At 38.1% G+C, this 22,281-nt stretch overlaps 1 protein-coding gene across 6 annotated transcripts in view; it reads left to right on the plus strand.

Moving 5' to 3' along the window:
• Positions 1-22,281, plus strand: part of Cftr (CF transmembrane conductance regulator) — a 272,563-nt gene that overhangs the window by 241,835 nt on the left and 8,447 nt on the right. For 4 of the 6 annotated variants that reach the window (XM_063285515.1, XM_006236097.5, XM_039107007.2 and 1 more), the window contains 3 exons: positions 2,508-2,759; positions 7,563-7,718; positions 15,242-15,331. In XM_063285515.1, coding sequence (XP_063141585.1) covers positions 2,508-2,759; positions 7,563-7,718; positions 15,242-15,331 — 498 coding nt within the window. Of the gene's footprint in view, positions 1-2,507; positions 2,760-7,562; positions 7,719-15,241; positions 15,332-22,281 lie in introns of those variants that run through there. The other 2 variants (XM_063285513.1, XM_063285514.1) reach the window with 2 other exon arrangements.

Below are 22,281 nucleotides of genomic sequence, written 5' to 3' on the forward strand. Positions count from 1 at the left end.
ATGACTCACCAATGTTCCTATCTTGTCTAGAAGAATTATCTAGGACTTTGTCTTGCTCTCTCTTCTCTCTTTTGCACAATTTCTTGGTTTCTTCAATGCTTCTTAAGATACTGGAGTTTGGTTACAAGGCAGGACACCTTCTTACAAGTTGCCTTTATTCTTGGGCAACCTCTTTTTGCTTTAGATTGTGGGTTGAAGAGGCTGACTATTTCTCAGCTATCCTAAGTTTATCTATAACAAGATTTTTTTTCCAAAGCTGCTATGTCTTCAGTGTTTCAGACTGTGGATTTTCATTTTTATGAACATTGAAGTCATGCTTTCTTGTTCAAGGTAATACCTGAGCTCAAATGATCACTTTCTTGGAAACCATGAATACCTACAGTATGTTTCTTTGGGCCTTGGCCTTTGAAGCTTAAAAGTCATTGTTCATATGACTACAAAATGCCAAACTATCATTATGTCTGGACTTTAAAAAGACTGTATTTGAGACTTGAAAAATGTTGTGTTTCTGGTGTGACTTCTCCTTTTAGAGGCGATCAACATGCTGACAGCCCTCTGGTTAGGGACTAGCCTATTCCATAATGGCATTTCAGTAGTTATAAAGTGCCTGCTCTTGCTAATTTATCTGACTGTCAGAAGATGTCATCAGATATTGAATTGAACTACATTTTGCTCATATGTTATAACGAGTGTTCACTGTTAAGAAATAGTGTGTTGGTCAGGGATATTTTCACCATGCTGAGAATAGTTAGCCTTGAGGTTCCTTTTAAGCATTGAGATTGTAAGAAACAAATTACAAACTTTCAATTTTAATACTCAGTAAGTGTGTTCTATCTAGCACATAAAATGTTAAATATTCTGGATTTGTCTTTAATGGTGACTATCACTGATGGAGTTAGGTTATAGTACTTAAGTCAGAGAAATGTATATTTTCTTTCAAAAATAATCAAACCCTACATATTTATTTGTTTATTTATTTATTTATATTTACTCTTTCATGTCTTCATTTATTAATTGTTTGAATAAATCATATCTGTTGTCCTCATGTTTTAAAAGTATCACAAGTAAAAATTAGAGTATTAAAATAAAATTAGATCAGTATTTTTTGTTGTAATTTGACAAGTTCCTGTATTTCTGTGTGCATTAAATATGTATTTTATTAAGTGTTATATTGAAAGTTTTATAAGTTAGATTGTTGCATTAACTTTTCCCGAGGAATGGTGAACAAATCTTCACTCCCAACCAGACACTGAAGAAAGGCAAAAGTAAGAATTTCATCCAAGTCTGACTTGGTGAACAGTAAGTTCACTAGGCTTACAGTAAGCATGGATGATGGATCACTTGCAGACTATGAGTGAACCTAAAACACTTTCACACTTCAAAGTTCAACTCCATAGTTGTTGATGACCTTGTTGCCCCAGTGTGTCCTACTCTTGGTTAAAATCCCACTTCCTTTCTTACTACATACACTAGGGTCCCCCAAGATCACTTCCAGCTGAAAGGGAAGGGAAACAGGAGGGAACTGATGGTTGGAGTTCCAGAGAAGGGTCCAGAACTGTCCCTTCTACTAGGGAGTATCCAAAGCTCTATTGCTATAGATACATGTATAGATATATATAGTACATGTTAACCTGCCTGTTTTGTCACATGGCCACCAGACCCAACCATATCTCTGCTCTAAGATGATGGAAAAAGAAACCAGCTGCTCTACAACCAAAGATTCATATGTAATTTAAAATATAACCTTTATATACGGTCACATTCTGCCAATGATGGAAATTTATTTTTAAGTAATTTTTATTAAGTGTAAATTTTTCACTTTCTATCTGTACAATAACTTAAACATTAGGTACTCATTAAAAACTAAGTTACTGGAAATGGTGGCACATACCTTCAGTTCCAGCACTCGGAAGGTAGAGGCAGATGGATCTCTATATATTCTAAGCCAGCCTGGTCTACAGAGTGAGTTCCAGAAAAGCCAGGGCTAAACAGAAAAACCCTGTCTTGAAGAAATAACAAAAAAGAAAAAGAAAAAAAATTGACTAAGCATCAGATGTCTACAAATAACGGAGTTGACAGACAGAATTATAGATAGTTGTTAAAGAAATTGGAGAGGCAATACTATCTGTAGTGCTATATTTTCTTAACAACATAGAGTGTACAGAATTATGTAGTACTGTCATAGTAGGGAAATATTTCTTTTTGATACCATTTATGCCCTTGATAATACTTTGGTTATTTGTGTGTGGACTGTGTAACTGAGATTTAAGTAATCACAAAAATAAACAGGTCTCTACAAAACCCAATTATATGTGTCTTAGTTGATTCACTAGTTAAGCATTTAATTATATCTAATTATTTCCTGTTACTTCACTGAAAACCCTGACAAATAACTTAGTGACAGATAGCTTGCATCATAATTTCAAGGTTATTTTTTTAGGCAACCTCAAACTAATTATGGCACTGTCTAGAGTTCTCAAACAAACATACTGTTATTTTCATTTCAGATGCGATCTGTGAGCAGAGTCTTTAAGTTTATTGATATACAAACAGAAGAAAGTATATGTACCAAGATAATGAAAGAACTACATAGTGAAGACTCACCTAATGCTTTAGTCATTAAGAATGAACATGTGAAGAAATGTGATACCTGGCCCTCTGGAGGTGAAATGGTTGTCAAAGACCTTACTGTGAAATATGTGGATGATGGGAATGCCATATTAGAGAACATTTCTTTTTCAATAAGTCCTGGCCAGAGGGTGAGATTTCAGCATTTCTTGATTTGTTAGTGAGTCCCAACAACCACAGCAATGTGTTAGTAAAAACCCTTTGTAACATAATTATATAATCAATATTCTTTATACATAGTTGAAGGTGTGACTGTGTAGTTATTACCTTTCATATGAAATTTGAATTACAGAGTCTCAACAGGTTATTGTAAATGTGATTGTATTTGAATATGACTATACTTGCAAATATGTAATGAATTATAAATTTTCCAACTGCAGATGCCTTTAAATACACAACAGGCACCAAAAAATACAGCCATCACTGTAAACAGCAACACTAAATTGGTTGATTGACACAGTGTAAATTGGGCCATTCCTTAATTAATTTATATGAAACTTTAAACTTGAGTGGTTTTCTCATATGCAATGGGTAGTTATATCTTAGTTCTTTTGGACACTTTGCCAAGCCATATCTCTCAAGTGGTGCATTTAGAGCATGAGTTTCTAGAATAGTAGGCATAGTGTAGTCATTCTAGCTCGTTCTGCTTTTTGTTTCTTACTCTTTACCCTTTACCCCTATTTTTACCTAGAATCCTTTTCTTTCTGTTGCTGTTTTTTAATATTTATGATTCCAAATGTTCTAATTTCCTAACATAGTAATTCTACTTTTGTAATTTTTATGAGTTTCTCTAGAATTCATAATATATATTTACAATGAATCCAGGTCCATTTTAAAAGAATAATGTTTTCATATAAATAGCATCAGCACCCTGTAGTCCCAATTTCTCCCTCCTGTGTCTTGTATTCTGTCTGTGGATCATTTTGTGTATTCAAAGATCATAGGTGCAAATAGATGTTATTAAATGATTTATGTAAGCTTTCCTGTTGGACCCATTGAGAGTAAGAAACGCATTTTACTTTCTAAAATGCTTTCTTTATTCATTTAGCTCCAAGATTGTAACTTCTTGTAGATCTGAGTTATGTCTTTTCTCTGAGTAAATTCTCTTAACATATCTTTCAAGATAAGCCCATTGACAGCACATTGCCTCTGTGTTAGTTTGATAATTTCTTACTTTGCCTTAAGTTTTGAAAGATAGCTTAGTTTACAAGGTTCACAATGCTAGTAGTTTCATGTTTCAAGATGTGCTGTGGTATGGATGTTTGGCTTTGAGCAGCATTCTGCTTATTTTTCTCTGTATGAATTGAGTATATGACACTAATTTTTGAGGGAACATTCTTAGTAACTGTTGTTTCAAATATTCCCTCCATCCTCGCTTCTCAGCATCCTTACCTCTTTTTCTTTCTTCTTTCTTCATTTCTCTCTGCTTTATCTTTCTGGTACTTACATTATATGCAAGTGAAATCTTTCCTAGTTGTGCCATGATTCTTGGATTTACTGTGTGGGGTGGGGGGGTGTTGTTGTGCAGAGGATGTTGGTATTGGCTGCTTTGAGTAGCATATCCTCAAGGTCAGGGCTTCTTTCCTTACACACATCTAAACTCTTTTTTAAAATGAAATTTTAATTTATTTTTAACTAATACAGAAAAGCTAAATAGTTTTATGACTATGGGTTATTGTGTGACTTGGTGAAAATACATATACTGTGTAATATATATTAATTTAAACATAGATAGCTCCTCAAACATCCAAATCTCTAAGTTACAAATGATAAAATAGTCTCACTCAAGACAGGTCTTAATGGAAGCCAGTACTCTGGCCTATCTCAGAATGACCAGTCTCTTGTGGGTTACTTGAATGCTAGAGGAACTTCCTTCAGTCTCCCTGTGAGGTCACCGGAGTGTGCCAGGAATTGTTTCCCTCTCCGTGGTCCACAGTGAGTCTGGGTCATCTTTTCAGTGCAGTGCTTGTACTTGCTCCCTCAAGGTTTCTGCTTGGTGAATTCTGCCTGGTGAGTTTTGACGTTTTGGATATGCTCGTCTTTCTCTCCAGCTCTAGGGGCACAGTCATTTGCTCTGTGGCTTTACCTTTCTGACAGAAAATTTGTTGCTCAACTTCTTATTTAAGATGGAGTGACTTGCCAGTTAGTGGTGGCACATACCTTTAATTCCAGTACTTGGGACCTAGGTAGGTAAATTTCTGTGAATTCAAGGCCAGCCTGGTTCACAGAGTGGATTCCAAAAACACCAAGGCTACACAGAAAAACCCTGTCTTAAAAAAAACTAAAACAAAAACAAATAATAACAACAAAAAACAAAAAGAATACCAATGTTCTCATCAGATGAACATATCTTAATAGGTGTTTGATTTTTTGAAAGTACACCCTATTCTACCTTTATAAAATCTGGTGTGAATCTAATGAACCATTTAAGAATTTGAGCAGTCCATGTGTCTTATTAATAATAAACAGATGTGTGAACATATAAGAGTTTCAGTTATAATCACCCATGAATCTTATTTCCTTTGATTGTCTGTCTTGATTTCTTGAGACCACAAGGAAATGAGATAATTACAGTGCATTTCCCTCTACCATTAAAGAGCAGGTATGGTGCTTTAAATGAACCGCACCACAGCTCTGCTCTTGACACAATGGAATTCCTGCTCGTACCAATTTTGTTACTAATTAGCTCTGAAGATTTTAGTTTGATTTATGTTGATCCAAATTTTGCAGAGTTGAGGTGCGTTGAAATTACTAAAAAACATTGACTCATACTTAGTACACGTCTGAAGAGCTTGTTTGCAGGAAGTACTCTTACAAATAAGAAGATAATTATTATGTGACAATTACTCAAGAAGACAACCTTGTTAGTGTACAAATCAACCAGGTTCCTTGCTGTTGAAAAACTGGTCAGATAGAATACACGCCAGCACTTTGATGTGAGGAAACCAGAGCAATAGCCGAAGGCTTTAAAGCTAAAGAAAGTATTTATTGACTGTCTCTCAGTCCACTATTATGCCAGCATACGAACTTTGTTCTCTGAAAATGTGTTTCCTTCTGGAGCAAATGCAGTGAGCTCATTTATCCCTACTTTGGATTAGTACATCCAGCCACCTTCTACCAGCTATCCTGTAGATGAACTTAGCTCTCTTCTATCTGTCCACTTTCATTTTCTTTTTTCCTCCTGTACATCACCTGCACTGACCTATTCTGATTTCTTATTTAACTTATTTAACACTGCGTATTGGAAAAATTACATATGTGAATATGTTTGTGTCTGATATGGGCTAGTGCAGAGATAGAAGCATGCAGTATAGAACTCCTCCAGGTTTTAAGATTAAGATTTGATCTAGTCATTGAACAAAATCATTGTATTATTTATTCGTAAGGTACAATAATATATATGTTCATTCATTTACTCATCTATCTGACTGTCTTTCAGTCAACCTCAGTGACCATTTGTTGAGCACCTTTTGTAAGCCATGTGCACATGGTTCCACTTATTCCTCCATTCTTCCAGCCATGCATTTTCTCATCCTTCCACTCTCCAATCTATCAGCCAATCCAAGTATTGATTATGTAAGCATACCATTATCCCAGATGGGGAAACTGAAACAAAAACAAAATGGGTAAACTATGCAAACTTTGCTGAATTTCTATTCTTTACGTGAATACAAGAAAGAAAAAAATAAGTCATTACAAAATTTTTCTGCATAACATTTGCTTGATCATATTTTCCCAAGAACAATGATTTTAAAAAATTACCTTGTAGAGCTCTTTTGATGGTTAGGAAGGCAACTGCTCTTGTCACTGTCCTTTACCAGCTCATTACCAAGGCCTACATTAGCCAGGTGATTTACCTGATTGGAGTTTGATTTATTGCTAGCCTATCAACAAAATAAGTATAGAATCTGTAAACATTTAGAAATTCATTTTATATCTATTTAAAGTATTGATTTACAGTGTATTGAAAACAGACAGTTTTTCACCAACCACATATATGTAAAGAACACTTTTCCAAAAGACCATTTTCTCCGTAAAGAGGTCAAATAATAGGAAATTAAGGGGCAATGGTAACAGAATGAAACAAATTTAAGTTTTGCATTATACACAGCAGTTTATTCTGTGATCAGTTAGTTATTGCAAGGAATTGAGCTTATATCAGAACAAAGAATGTGGACTTTGAGGGATACCTGGACTACTGATCTCCTGTAATGTGAAGTAGCCTAAATCTGATGCTGTGCTCTTTGGGTAGTGAGAAAACTTACTTTAATATCCTTTTTTGCTTCTTGCCAGAAGAGTCAAATATTAGCATATGACTCGAACATTGCTGAGAAGCTGAGTGATCTGGACTCTCCACTCAACCCACACTCTGTGGGGGAACATGACCTTATTATATCATCAGGCCTGAACTTGACACTGCTCAATTTCTTAAGGGAGAATCCATCCCTCTTCACTGCTGGGGCCCAATCCCTTGACCTTGTACATGCTGGACAACTGTTGCTCCACCAATGAGGAAATAAACTTAGTCGAGGGACAGTAACTAATGTTAGGCCTATTTTGAGTAAGCTTTCAAGTTGGTATCCATATTTAAAAGTACATCAGGCAGCAGTTCCCTGCTTCTAGTTTGAGCCCATCCATAGAGCTGATAGGCATCAAGATACACTATTTTTACTTTTCCTTGACTTAAAATGGACACTTTCTCCATTTTTCTCATTAGTAAAAGCCAGTGGTCAGTGAAGCCCACATGAATACAATCTGGTATGGCCAGTTTCCGATTTCAGTTCCTGATGATGATGTGAATTAGGAGTGTGTAAAAAGGCTTAAGTGCTAGATGGCAAGAGAAACTGCTTTCAGTTGAAGAGCAGAACTATGAGTGACTATGTAGGACACTGTCTTCAGTGCGGGAGAGTAATTCCATCACCTTTTCCTCCTAGGTGGGGCTCTTAGGAAGAACTGGCTCAGGAAAAAGTACTTTGCTGTCAGCCTTTTTACGAATGTTGAACATTAAAGGCGAAATACAGATCGATGGTGTCTCCTGGAACTCAATGACCTTACAAGAATGGAGAAAAGCTTTTGGAGTGATAACACAGGTGAGCACAAAATGTAAAAAGCAATAAAAATGAACATTCTTATCATTATTTGTCATACTTAAGAAATTCATATCACTCTGTAAAGTATATCTGGTGGGCCCTATCATCTTATCTCCTGTGCAAGAAAAAAATGTAGCATGTAGAATGAAAGTGTCTCCCAGTGTTTGGAATTTTGTGTGATATATATCTCTTGAAGTGTTTTGATGGTGTTTTTCCTACACACAATCCATAGCAGCAGGCTGGGTTGTTCCTTGTGACTGGCTTTGTAGTCCTGCTTCAGTACTTGATCTCTAAGTGAGTGAGAGCAGTCTATGGATAAATGCTTCGCAAGACATGGAAGATGCTTCTGACATCACAGGCTCTTGGAAGCAAGACATGGTGGACTTGGAAATTGAAGCACGGTGATTTTTTTCCTTTGGAGTTTAAATAGGAAGAACCATGTCAGATAAATCTAGATTCTTGTAAAGGTCAGTTTTTGATTCAGGCAGTAGAGACTCTCTCACATTGCCACTTAGTGCTATTCTGTGTGTGTTACTACACTGCTGTCTTCCTGTGTAGAAGGAAAACAGCAACAGCTGCGGTCAACATGAGCCAAATGTGAACCAAGAGATGCTGTTACTGAGACAGAAGCCAGAGGATTGCATTATTTCTGCTGGTGTTTGCCCTTTTCTCTGAGACTTTTCCTCCTCTTGTTCTACTAAGCACTGAGTCCAATCCACTAAGATGGCTCTTTGAAGCACTTCTGTATTTTTAACACAAATTGACATTCCAGGAGTATTACCAGGTAGACCAACTACAAAGCTAGACCAAGGAAATGCTTGTATTTCTTGATAAATGATCTTCCCATTACATTTGCTCCTTTCAAATGGTGAGACAATAGACATTGTAACTACCAAACTAGTGCTTTCAATTTGTTTCTATAGTGTGCTCTTTTTCTAGATGCTTCATCGGGGCTGAAGTAGTGGAAACACTGTGTGTTCCTCAAAAACACAAAAGGGGTTGTCAGGTGGTCTAAACATAAACACGAGGGATACAAGTTTCCTGAGGTGATAGCATTAGGCTAGTAAAAATGCTGAGGTCAGTAGAAGAGAATGCGGTTGTCTGAGAAGCTGCTATTGGACTTCCTTAAGTCCTGTGCTCCCAGTTTTTAACTAAAGCAGCGAAGGCTTTGCCTTTGTTGCTCTTGTTCTCACACATCAGCCCACTAGAAAAGTCAAGCTCTAAAAGTTTGTTCCTTTTGCTCTTCATTGTAGCTGCTACACAATAGAAGGGCTCCATCCTTCTTGATAGTTCTGCTTAGGAACTTACCTATGCCAGATGCAGAGGACAATGCAGTGGGGAAATCTGTCCTGCCTTTCTGCTCAAATGACTCTTCAAACTTGCCTCTTCATTTCTGCTCTTTTATGGATTCAAGGCTTACATTTTTAAAAAATGAAAAAAGTGTGTTCAGCAGGTCCTTCAGAAATGCTGACAATCCGCATATAGCTGCTTTTCTCAGTGTCTCAAGAACATCGTCAGCATGGTTAACATGCCTCAATGACAATTTTTGAATATCATGTGAAACCTAAGAAAGAAAGAAAAGAAAGTCCTTATATGCTTGATGTCTAAACTAAGGGTTACTTTGCTTTTTCTACTTCTTCTTGAAAAGTGAGAATTACAGCATGCTTTTCCTTTCCTGGAGTTTGATCTTCAGAAAATTACCAAGGAGAAAAGTGAATATCTAAGGAAAACTAGTTTGGTCTGCGTTTTCCTCTTTTCTCCTCTGTCTCCTTTAACAAGGATGTACTTCAGAAGGTCACTCTCACGCTGAATTAGTATAATGCTCAAGGTTTATTGGCCACTGGTTTTCAGACATATGAAACAGGAACTTTGAAAAGCATGCCCTCTCTTATACAGGGGTCCTAAAACATCAGTCACAACCTCCTGTTGGTTTGGGCAGTTCTTAAGTTTCCCCAACTCCTTTGATAGTTTAGTAACTACATAGCAATCTCAGAATCCAGATTGTCTTGTACCTTCCAAAGCAGATCCTCTTTCTTGTGTTCTGTCTTGGCTGTGAGTTTGAGTTAAGAAGAGGAGGCAGTGATGCTAAGAGATGGCAACTTGTTGACTTAGAACATTAGAATACCAAGATGAAAATATTCACTAACTGTGGACCTTGTTAAGCATATAATTAATGGACAACAATTATTTTAAAGCTTCAGTTACAAATTTGGAAGGCAGTAAGTTGTTCTGAGTAAAGGACGGTAAGTTTTTATTTCTGTTTATTATTATTACATGTGGTATGTGTATGAGAGGAGGAGAGAACGGTGGGTGTATCCATCATGTCATGGCTCACTCGTAGAGGTCAGAACACAACTTTCAGGAACAAGTTCTCTCCTTCCAGCATGGAATTTGGACATTGGATTCAGGTCATCAAGATTATGTGGCAAGTGTACATTATCCACTCAGCCATCTCACTGGCTCCTTTTCTTAATGGTTTGAAAATACTCAACATCCACCCATCATTCTCACCACAGACGGAGTTGAGGCATCTTTTGTTTTGAAAGATATCAGATAGCATGTATAGATAGAAACAATGAAATTGGTGGTGCCAGCTTAAAATTCACCATATAAAATTATTATATCTTGAGCTTAAAATTATAATATCACAGACATTTTAGTTATATCAAATGTAGATGTACTATTTGTCATCGATATGCCAGAGAAGTTCCAGTCCAACCTGTAAACTTCTGAGAAACACAAAACTATGCTCATTGTCACGTGACAGAAATTAAAAACAGAAAAGCTAATAAGGAAGCGAGTGCCTGAATCAGTAATTAACCATAGCTGTCTGTCAAGCTGTGAGCTAGTGAGGGAGTATACAGGCAGTGAGAAATGACCAGACCCTAAGCTAGCTGTCGCTCCTGCCAGCACATCTGTGTCCTTCTTTCCTGCTCTTTTGTCTCCTTTCTTTTCTTGTTTTCTCTCTAGAGAAAACATGTAACTGTTTAGACTTTATGAAATGAGGGGCTTTGTTTGTTTGTTTGTGTTTTGGGGTGGTTTCCCTGGCCTTAACAGAATGCTCTGCTGTGACTGCCCAAACCCCTTGCTTGTGTACTTCTGTTGTAGTTCTGATATGTCTCATTCAGATTATCTGCATATCTTCTTTAGTGACCTAAGATTTGAGTGGAATGATCAGAAAATGGAAGCAGAGTTACAAAAAGAAATACTTAGTAAAATCCTTTTCTTCAGAATATTCCCCTTTCCTGTAAGACATGTAATAGAACACCTGAATGCGAGGAACTCATCAGACATTGTTCTATGCTGAATCACTGAATGTTACTGTCTCACACATTTGTGGTTCTTTCAGCATTTGAGCCCTAGTCTGTATAATCTTAGGACAGTTTTATAATTTCCCTTAGTTTCCTTATTTGTAAAATGAGTATATTAATGATAACAATTATTTTTACTTTGGGAGAAATTGAATGAGAAGTATTTAAACTCTTCCTTCCCACATTGGTTGGTTGATTGTTTTTCCCCATTGTGGTAGTCATTATTTTTAATTCAGTGAGGGTGGGAAATCATGTCTCCCTCATGACTAGCAGTCATGTACTGGACTTGGGAATGTGTTTTATAAGTAGGAATAAACAAGTTTGCACAATTTCACAAAGAAAGTTGTAATGAACACATGATCATAAAGTTTATAGGTTTAGAAAGATTGGGTACATGGAGTTCTAGGCAGGAAAACTATAAGCAATCAAAAGGATAGGTCAGTATGAAGGGAAAGGGAGAAGGGTGAGAGGAAATCACTGCTTAGAGGGTATTAGAAGTCATGGCATGGCCCAGTAGGAAGGGGCTGATTCTCCCGGGCTGAGGAAGGGAATAGAGAAGGTTTGGTGGTGCATTGGTGCATACATGATGGACTCTCAAATGAACATACTGTGATGTGGTTAATTAGAACTTACTGAGGTAGACAGTTGAACAGAGTGTAGAATTCAAGGGAAGGTCAAAAAATAACTGTCATGTCCGATTTTCAAATAAATACAATACAATTTAGCTATTTCTGAGCCTAAAATTTGAAACCTTTGATTATATGCTTTGATGAGAAAACATTTTTATGTATCTTTGGGAAGGTTTATACTGAAACTTTGTAGTATAAAAGCTTTTATGAAGCACTCAGTGGATTTCTTGGAAACTGAACTTTAGCTGTCCTACATGCAGCCTTTTATGTTTAAATCAATGGCATATACACTAATAGTATATCAATCTGTATTTGTTATAAACTGTTAATTGTTCTCAGTAAAAATATGTCATTCATAATTTTCTAGTTGAAAGATGTTCTTTAAAGCAAAACATTCATTAATTTTAAACATTCTAATGCAACCTAAGAATCTTTGCGGTGTGTACTGGGATGGGTTTGTATTATATAGATGTGGTGTCAGAAACTGCTGGAGATATTGTCAGAGAGATTTTAACCAGTGTCAGTATTTATGAGCATTTAGGCCACATTTGACAGGAACTAGTCATGCTGTGCACATACATACATATGTAAGCAGGGCCGTCACTTCTCTTTATTTACTTTATATACATGCAATCACCACATCAGCTGGACTAATTTCTTGTTTCATCTGACGTCCAGTACTAAAAGCACATGACCGTTTGCTGCACTACACAGTCCGCTGTGGGAAGTCTGTGTAGGCTCAGCCACTTCCACAGACTTGAGTGGAGTCAGCAGCTGCAGGGAGGAGATGGGACGTGTGGGGAACAATGATGATCTCTTTATTCTGCTTAGAGTTTCAAGAATTGCTCTTTATACCATACATGACATTAAATAAATATCAAATATTTGCTTACCCTAACTGACTTATTAGTGAGTAGTTTCTTACAAGGCCAATAGGGGATTCCTAGGATTTGAAAGCTTCGGTGCATTTTTTATTGTGCACAGCAGATCTGAGAGTGCCATGGTGGCCAAATCATTCCACTTCTCAGGGACTTCAGTGTTGAATTTGTAAACTGGAGAGAAAGGGTTTAGGTTGACCTCCAAAGACCTTTCGGTTATACAGAGGGGTTTGTGAATGATTAAACAGCTTAGGAAACAAAAGTAAGACATCTGCTGGCACTGTGAAAGTAAGCGACTGCCAGATTCTCTTTGAATTAAAGGAATGGAATGTCTGATTGATAGTATACAATTGAATCTCGCTGAACCAGTTTGTTTAGTTGATTTTTCTTTAAAATTGAATAGGTAGTACATTACCTTTTGCTAGACATGAAATTATGAACAAAAGACTGCGAGATTTCTGAGTTGTAATAAATCGACCACACATAAAGCTTTTAGATTCCTGACAGACAGCATCTTTCCTTCGTAACTTTGAATGTGTATCTGTTTAGAAAGTAGTTAAAATATCATAAATTTAGTAAACTAATATATGTTATCAGTATGAGGAAAAGTTAGATAGTTTCTGGAGCAACCATAAGGAATCATCACATATGTATTGGGTTGTGAGTGTTATACAATGTGATATCTGCAAGCATTTGGGTCACATTTAGTCTCTCTCTCTCTCTCTCCCTCTCGCACATAAACATACACACACAGACGGAGAGGGGGGAGAGGAGAAAGGGAGGGAGAGGAGAGAGGAGAGAAAAGGAAAGGGGAGAGAGAGAACGTTATTAGCCAAAACAATAGCTTATCGAAATTAACTTTCAAATTGGAGGAAAAATAACATTTACTCTGATTGTTCTTATACTTATTCACATCAACTCACTCATTTGGGCAACTTTTGCCGAACTTATACAAGACTTGCATCTAAAAAAGAAAGTAAAGACATGGCCTTTAAGGAGATAGAAGCACTAAAACCCAGACACTTACAGATGTCTACATATTCTTAGAAGTTTTCTTTGAGATAAGCTACACAGACTGGGCTCCAGCTTTGTATATAACACAGAGTAACTCTGTTTTTCTATCTCCTAAGTGTAGGAATTATGGGCACAAGCTGATGTGCTCAGTTTATGTGCTTCTGGGATGAGACCCAAGGCCTTTTGCAAATTAAGTAAGCATTTTTGCTAACTGTACAATATTCCCACAACCTAAACTTGGTGTTATTTAAGGAATGAAAGTATAAGAAATAATTGGGGGTCTGGTTTGGTTTGAGGATAAATAACACTGTCCGGAAATGAAACTTAATTTAAAACATGATGGATATAGATTGCCATGTGAAGATCAGGGAGGATGAGATTTCTAGCTGAGAAGAAAAATGTGAAGAAGCTAAGAAAGTATGTGTGGCTAGAATTGAGTGGAATGGAAAGGGGCCCTAAGATCGTGGGGCCATCGTAAGGATATTGTACCTTTAGTGAACGGGAATGTCATTACCATTTTTCATGAATTATTTGAGTGTATTGTAAGAGAAGCAAGAATATAAAGAAGGAAATCAATTTAGGAAACTTTCAGTGACACAAAAAGAGCTAATGATAGTTTGGAGTGTTCGGTGGGAACAAAAATTGAAAAAGAAATTGATTTGACATATAATTTGAGGATAGTATGAAAATTAGCAATGGCTCACTTTTTAGTTAGGGTAAGGCTTAAGATATTTGAGTCATGAGTGACTCTCAGTTCCTGACTGCACCAAGATAGAGATACAGGGAGGAAAGAAATAGGGTGGCATTTCTGCTTTAAAGAGCATGGAAGTGAAAGAGACCGATTCCTGTTCACAGTCATTCCTTCCCAGCCAGCATGAAACTACCAACGATCTTTGCAGACCACATTCCCATTAGCAACTGCCCATTGGAACATAAAATATATTGTCCATTCCTTTCAGTCTTCCAGGATAATGACATTATTCTTTTTGTCCCAAGTAAATATTTCTATTGCAAATTTCAACTAAATATATAATTCTTTCAGAGTTACAAAGAGGCAACCAAAATAATAAGAGGAAAGAGGAAACAAAGTTATTTTAGACATTGACATCAATTTTTTTGCCAGTCTTCTGTGTGTACAAAGAGGACTAAATATTGCTTTAAAAATATTACTTACTAGCTGAGATCTCTTAAGACAGTGGTTTGCTCTTAAGCATCTGAGCTACCTAAGTAGAAGTGTTATTGCAAGTGGAGAATCTTGACAGTGGTCGTGCAGCGCTGTTTCCATACCAGAGCATCTGCCCCTCTTTCCCAGCACACATGCCCTTGAACAAGTGGTTGATCTATGATCACTTAGAGTTTTCTAAGTTGTCTTTTCAGTTTCTCCCTGTTCATAGAAGTAAGAAGATGTGTAAAGGAACACTAGAAGAAGAGAATTCTCTCCAATGGACGGACAGTGGACTTAATTTCTTTATCCCAAGGGCATTGAAATGAAAAAAATCCAGAAAGAGATTTAAATGCTGCCATATTTTTCTTTAAAGTGATATAGAGCAAGTATAGAAAAGTATACCTGGCTAATGAATGCATGGATACATATTTATTTAATTTCTTACTGAAATATTTTGGAATAAAGAGAAAAACACTAAAAGATGTATAGGTTATTTATATTTTTTTAATTTTCTTTATCATTGCAGAAAGTATTTATCTTTTCTGGAACATTCAGACAAAACTTGGATCCCAATGGAAAATGGAGAGATGAAGAAATATGGAAAGTTGCAGATCAGGTAAAGATGATGAATAAAATGGTTTTAAAGAGGTAGATCATACACATAGGTGTGGTTGCCATAGATGATAGGCAGTTTTACACATCTATCTGTGTGTGCACATCCATGTTCTGAATTTGACGCATCCTCCTTTCAGGGCTGTCGCTCTTACCATGTAGTCTGCTCTACGTGGTGCTTTACTAAAGTTCTATAGACTCGGTTGCTCATAGATGAGATGTTTCTCACACCATTTTGGAGACTGAGAAGTCCAAGTGTAAGGAGCCAGCAGACACTGTTTGTTGACTGCGAAGACCCTGCTTCCTGTCACTTCTGAGGTGTATGTCTTGCTGTGCCTCACTCAGTATAAGTGGTTAATGAGCACTCTGGAGGCTCTTCATTATAATGCTAATTCCAACCCTGGGGTATTCAGACCCCAGGACCTAATCACTTCCCCAACATTTTAGTTTACCTCTCAATAGCACTGCCATGGGTCGACATGATGCTAAAGTGAGTTTCTGAAGACATGTGGACCTAGAATTCCCTCCTTTACTCCTTTCCAAAGTCATGTCACTTCCTTATGTAAATATATTGCTCCATGTCCACAACTCTCAAAGTCTTAACACAATCTGGTATCAGTTTACAACTGGAAATCACCAAGTCTCAACTCCACCAGTTCCGCGAGACCTTGGGCTTTCGGCTTGTCTCGTTGGCACTCCACCATTGCCTGCACTCTGCCCACTGGTGCTCCCTTGGGCTTTTGGCTTGTCTCGTTGGCACTCCACCATTGCCTGCACTCTGCCCACTGGTGCTCCCTTGGGCTTTCGGCTTGTCTCGTTGGCACTCCACCATTGCCTGCACTCTGCCCACTGGTGCTCCCTTGGGCTTTCAGCTTGTCTCGTTGGCACTCCCACCATCGCCTGCACTCTGCCCACTGGTGCTCCCTTGCTCTTCACTCTTCATCCTCCCCTGAGAATAGATCTTGCCAGGAGCTTTGAAGCCTCTGAGTGCTAAATGCTAACCCCTTGAGTAACCAACCTTAACCTTCTCCTAATAAAATGCACTGAGATTAACCGTTTGTCATTATCAGGGTTTCCTTATTACCCAGCAAACGCAAGGTTTTGAAAGCAAACATTAACCAAATTGCTAGTGATACACTGTAAGATCCTTGATGTCCTTTTAAGAGTGAACTGTAAGAAGACAATGTGCTGGGAGAGAACTTGGGAGGAAGGTATTGGGCTTTATAAAACTTACAGGTATTGCCAAGTCTCCATAAAATTTGCAGGAAAACGAGATCATAAAACCATCTAAAATGTTAGTAGATAAGCTTAGAAGACTTTAGATTCCAGAATAATAATTCCAGAATGGCTAGATTTTGTCTAGCAATCCATCTTTAGATGTACCTTTTCACTCATCCTCTATTTCAACTTATGTTCATAAAGATGCTGCCCCTGCGCTAACCTTAATGTCCCATGGTTTAAGAGTGATAAGGATTTTGCTAAAGAGACCACAAAGAAACACAAGCACCAACCCCTAGATTATAGTAGCAGAAAGGAGATTGAGGTCAAAAGGCACAAATCCTAGGCTTTAATCCTATATGGTTGATGATCCAATATAGGCAAACAGGAACACGTTGGGGTGTGTCAGCCTACTAAGACACTGGGACAAAAGTCTAACCTTCCTGCCCTAGTCAGGGCAGCTCCTTGCCCTGTGGAACTCTGGGGAGCTTTCTAAAGCTGGCATCTTTAGCCTGCTTATCACACCTCCCCATGCCTCTTTTGACTGCTGGACAGGGTTCCTGTTGTACACTGCTTAAAGGACCTTTGTGATTTGGTCTTTGCTGTTCTACTCTCGGCCGCAGAGCACCTACCCACCCCACCCCCCCAACTCCACAATGTGTCCTTTGATTCCACTATGTGAATTGTAATTGTCTTTAAAGCACAAAGTGCTGCTCTCTGGTCTATTGTAAGGGCGAGGGTAGTTGTTTCTGCTTTTCACCTGCTGCTCTCTGCACCTGGGAAAGCCTTGTAGTCCACTACTGCTTCTTCTCACCAGTCAAGCCTTCCTCCACACATCACTTTGTTCTGAAACCATCCTGATCCTCCTGCTTTGGGAATGGAGACTTTCCTAGGTGTGTACCATGTCTCAGCTCCTCAAAATTTTCTACACTGTATCAAAATTCACCTCTTGGCTAATCCATATCTCCTATGGGATTGTAAATTCTACTATGGAATCTCCTGCTCTCTGTTTTGCCTGCAGTAGTTGGATCCATCGGTGGCGTTTAATAAGTACTGAATTAATAAGTACAGAATTCCTTGTCCTGTGTCATGTAAAATGTGTTGTGAAAATATCCTCAGGCTTGATGCACAATAGGCATTACCACCTTCAGTAAGTGAACGGCCCTGCTCTGATGGCTGGTGAATTCCAAAAAGAACTGCAGCCCTCACTTGGGGCCCTCTGCTGTTTCAGTCCCACTAAGCTGTGTGATTTTGGCCCCTTGACTCTTGCTCTTAGAATGTGCGGATTTTTGTTTTGCTTGTTTGTGTATGCTTCTTAGATTATTTTTTAAAGTTAGACACAAGTTTTATTAAAGCATCTTGAAAACAAATATTCATTCTTTGTCATTTTCCCTAAAGGTCATTTTTTTTTATTTTTTTTTTAACTTGAGTATTTCTTATATACATTTCGAGTGTTATTCCCTTTCCCGGTTTCCGGGCAAACATCCCCCTCCCCCCTACCCTTTTTATGGGTGTTCCCCTCCCCATCCTCCCCCCATTGCTGCCCTCCCACCAACAATCTAGTTCACTGGGGGTTCAGTCTTAGCAGGACCCAGGGCTTCCCCTTCCACTGGTGCTCTTACTAGGATATTCATTGCTACCTATGAGGTCAGAGTCCAGGGTCAGTCCATGTATAGTCTTTGGGTAGTGGCTTAGTCCCTGGAAGCTCTGGTTGTTTGGAATTGTTGTACATCTGGGGTCTTGAGCCCCTTCAAGCTCTTCCAGTTCTTTCTCTGATTCCTTCAACGGGGGTCCTATTCTCAATTCAGTGGTTTGCTGCTGGCATACGCCTCTGTGGTTGCTGTATTCTGGCTGTGTCTCTCGGGAGAGATCTACATCCGGTTCCTGTCTGCCTGCACTTCTTTGCTTCATCCATCTTGTCTAATTGGATGGCTGTATATGCATGGGCCACATGTGGGGCAGGCTCTGAATGGGTCTTACTTCTGTGTCTGTTTTAATCTTTGCCTCTCTATTCCCTGCCAAGGGTATTCTTGTTCCCCTTCTAAAGAAGGAGTGAAGCAATCACATTTTGATCATCCGTCTTGAGTTTCATTTGTTCTAGGAATCTAGGGTGATTCAAGCATTTGGGCTAATAGCCACTTATCAATGAGTGCATACCAAGTGTGTTTTTCTGTGATTGGGTTACCTCACTCAGGATGATATTTTCCAGTTCTGACCATTTGCCTACAAATTTCATAAAGTCATTGTTTTTGATAGCTGAGTAATATTCCATTGTGTAGATGTACCACATTTTCTGTATCCATTCCTCTGTTGAAGGGCATCTGGGTTCTTTCCAGCTTCTGGCTATTATAAATAAGGCTGCGATGAACATAGTGGAGCACGTGACTTTTTTATATGTTGGGGCATCTTTTGGGTATATGCCCAAGAGAGGTATAGCTGGATCCTCAGGCAGTTCAATGTCCAATTTTCTGAGGATCCTCCAGACTGATTTCCAGAATGGTTTTACCAGTCTGCAATCCCACCAACAATGGAGGAGTGTTCCTCTTTCTCCCCATCCTCACCAGCATCTGCTGTCACCTGAGTTTTTGATCTTACCCAGTCTCACTGGTGTGAGGTGAAATCTCAGGGTTGTTTTGATTTGCATTTCCCTTATGACTAAAGATGTTGAACATTTCTTTAGGTGTTTCTCAGCCATTCGGCATTCCTCAGCTGTGAGTTCTTTGTTTAGCTCTGAACCCCATTTTTAATAGGGTTATTTGTCTCCCTGCGGTCTAACTTCTTGAGTTCTTTGTATATTTTGGATATAAGGCCTCTATCTGTTGTAGGATTGGTAAAGATCTTTTCCCAATCTGTTGGTTGCCGTTTTGTCCTAATCACAGTGTCCTTTGCCTTACAGAAGCTTTGCAGTTTTATGAGATCCCATTTGTCGATTCTTGATCTTAGCGCATAAGCCATTGGTGTTTTGTTCAGGAAATTTTTTCCAGTGCCCATGTGTTCCAGATGCTTTCCTAGTTTTCTTCTATTAGTTTGAGTGTATGTGGTTTGATGTGGAGGTCCTTGATCCACTTGGACTTAAGCTTTGTACAGGGTGATAAGCATGGATCGATCTGCATTCTTCTGCATGTTGACCTCCAGTTGAACCAGCACCATTTGCTGAAAATGCTATCTTTTTTCCATTTGATGGTTTTGGCTCCTTTGTCAAAAATCAAGTGCCCATAGGTGTGTGGGTTCATTTCTGGGTCTTCAATTCTGTTCCATTGGTCTATCTGTCTGACTCTGTACCAACACCATGCAGTTTTTATCACTATTGCTCTGTAAAACTGCTTGAGTTCAGGGATAGTGATTCCCCCTGAAGTCCTTTTATTGTTGAGGATAGTTTTAGCTATCCTGGGTTTTTTGTTATTCCAGATGAATTTGCAAATTGTTCTATCTAACTCTTTGAAGAATTGGATTGGTATTTTGATGGGGATTGCATTGAATCTGTAGATCGCTTTTGGTAAAATGGCCACTTTTACTATATTAATCCTGCTAATCCATGAGCATGGGACATCTTTCCATTTTCTGAGGACTTCTTCAATTTCTTTCTTCAGAGTCTTGAAGTTCTTATTCTACAGATCTTTTACTTGCTTGGTTAAAGTCACACCGAGGTACTTTATATTATTTGGGTCTATTATGAAGGGTGTCATTTCCCTAATTTCTTTCTCGGCTTGTTTCTCTTTTGTGTAGAGGAAGGCTACTGATTTATTTTAGTTAATTTTATACCCAGCCACTTTGCTGAAGTTGTTTATCAGCTTTAGTAGTTCTCTGGTGGAACTTTTGGGATCACTTAAATATACTATCATATCATCTGCAAATAGTGATATTTTGACTTCTTCTTTTCTGATCTGTATCCCCTTGACCTCCTTTTGTTGTCTGATTGCTCTGGCTAGAACTTCAAGAACTATATTGAATAAGTAGGGAGAGAGTGGGCAGCCTTGTCTAGTCCCTGATTTTAGTGGGATTGCTTCAAGTTTCTCTCCATTTAGTTTAATGTTAGCAACTGGTTTGCTGTATATGGCTTTTACTAAGTTTAGGTATGGGCCTTTAATTCCTATTCTTTCCAGGACTTTTATCATGAAGGGGTGTTGAATTTTGTCAAATGATTTCTCAGGATCTAATGAAATGATCATGTGGTTTTGATCTTTCAGTTTGTTTATATAATGGATCACGTTGATGGTTTTCCGTATGTTAAACCATCCCTGCATGCCTGGGATGAAGCCTACTTGATCATGGTGGATGATTGTTTTGATGTATTCTTGGATTCGGTTTGCCAGAATTTTATTGAGTATTTTTGTGTCGATATTCATAAGTGAAATTGGTCTGAAGTTCTCTTTCTTTGTTGGGTCTTTGTGTGGTTTAGGTATAAGAGTAATTGTGGCTTCATAGAAGGAATTCGGTAGTGCTCCATCTGTTTCAATTTTGTGGAATAGTTTGGATAATATTGGTACGAGGTCTTCTCTGGTGGTCTGATAGAATTCTGCACTAAACCCATCTGGACCTGAGCTCTTTTTGGTTGGGAGACCTTTAATGACTGCTTCTATTTCCTTAGGAGTTATGGGGTTGTTTAACTGGTTTATCTGTTCCTGATTTAACTTTGGTACCTGGTATCTGTCTAGGAAATTGTCCATTTCCTGCAGATTTTCAAGTTTTGTTGAATATAGGCTTTTATACTAAGATCTGATGATTCTTTGAATTTCCTCTGAATCTGTAGTTATGTCTCCCTTTTCATTTCTGATTTTGTTAATTTGGATACACTCTCTGTGTCCTCTCATTAGTCTGCCTAAGGGTTTATCTATCTTGTGGATTTTCTCAAAGAACCAACTTTTGGTTCTGTTGATTCTTTCTATGGTCCTTTTTGTTTCTACTTGGTTGATTTCAGCTCTGAGTTTGATTATTTCCTGCCTTCTACTCCTCCTGGGTGTATTTGCTTCTTTTTGTTCTGGAGATTTTAGGTGTGCTGTCAAGCTGCTGACATATGCTCTTTCCTGTTTCTTTCTGCCGGCACTCAGCGCTATGAGTTTTCCTCTTAGCACAGCTTTCATTGTGTCCCATAAGTTTGGGTATGTTGTACCTTCATTTTCATTAAATTCTAAAAAGTCTTTCATTTCTTTATTTCTTCCTTGACCAGGTTTTCATTGAGTAGAGCATTGTTCAATTTCCAGGTACATGTGGGCATTCTTCCCTTATTGTTATTGAAGACCAGTTTTAGGCCGTGGTGGTCCGATAGCACGCATGGGATTATTTCTATCTTTCTGTACCTGTTGAGGAACGTTTTTTGACCAATTATATGGTCAGTTTTGGAGAAAATACCATGAGGAGCTGAGAAGAAGGTATATTCTTTTGCTTTAGGATAGAATGTTGTATAAATATCTGTTAAGTCCATTTGGCTCATGACTTCTCTTAGTCTGTCTACGTCTCTGTTTAATTTCTGTTTCCAGGATCTGTCCATTGATGAGAGTGGGGTGTTGAAATCTCCCACTATTGTTGTGTGAGGTGCAATGTGTGTTTTGAGCTTTAGTAAGGTTTCTTTTAAATATGTAGGTGCCCTTGTATTTGGGCCATAAATATTTAGGATTGAGAGTTCATCTTGGTGGATTTTTCCTTTGATGAATATGAAGTGTCCTTCCTTATCTTTTTTGATGAATTTTAGTTGAAAATTGATTTTATTTGATGTTAGAATGGCTACTCCAGCTTGCT

Source organism: Rattus norvegicus, chromosome 4 (genome assembly GCF_036323735.1).
Source record: "Rattus norvegicus strain BN/NHsdMcwi chromosome 4, GRCr8, whole genome shotgun sequence".
NCBI classification, from domain to species: domain Eukaryota; kingdom Metazoa; phylum Chordata; class Mammalia; order Rodentia; family Muridae; genus Rattus; species Rattus norvegicus.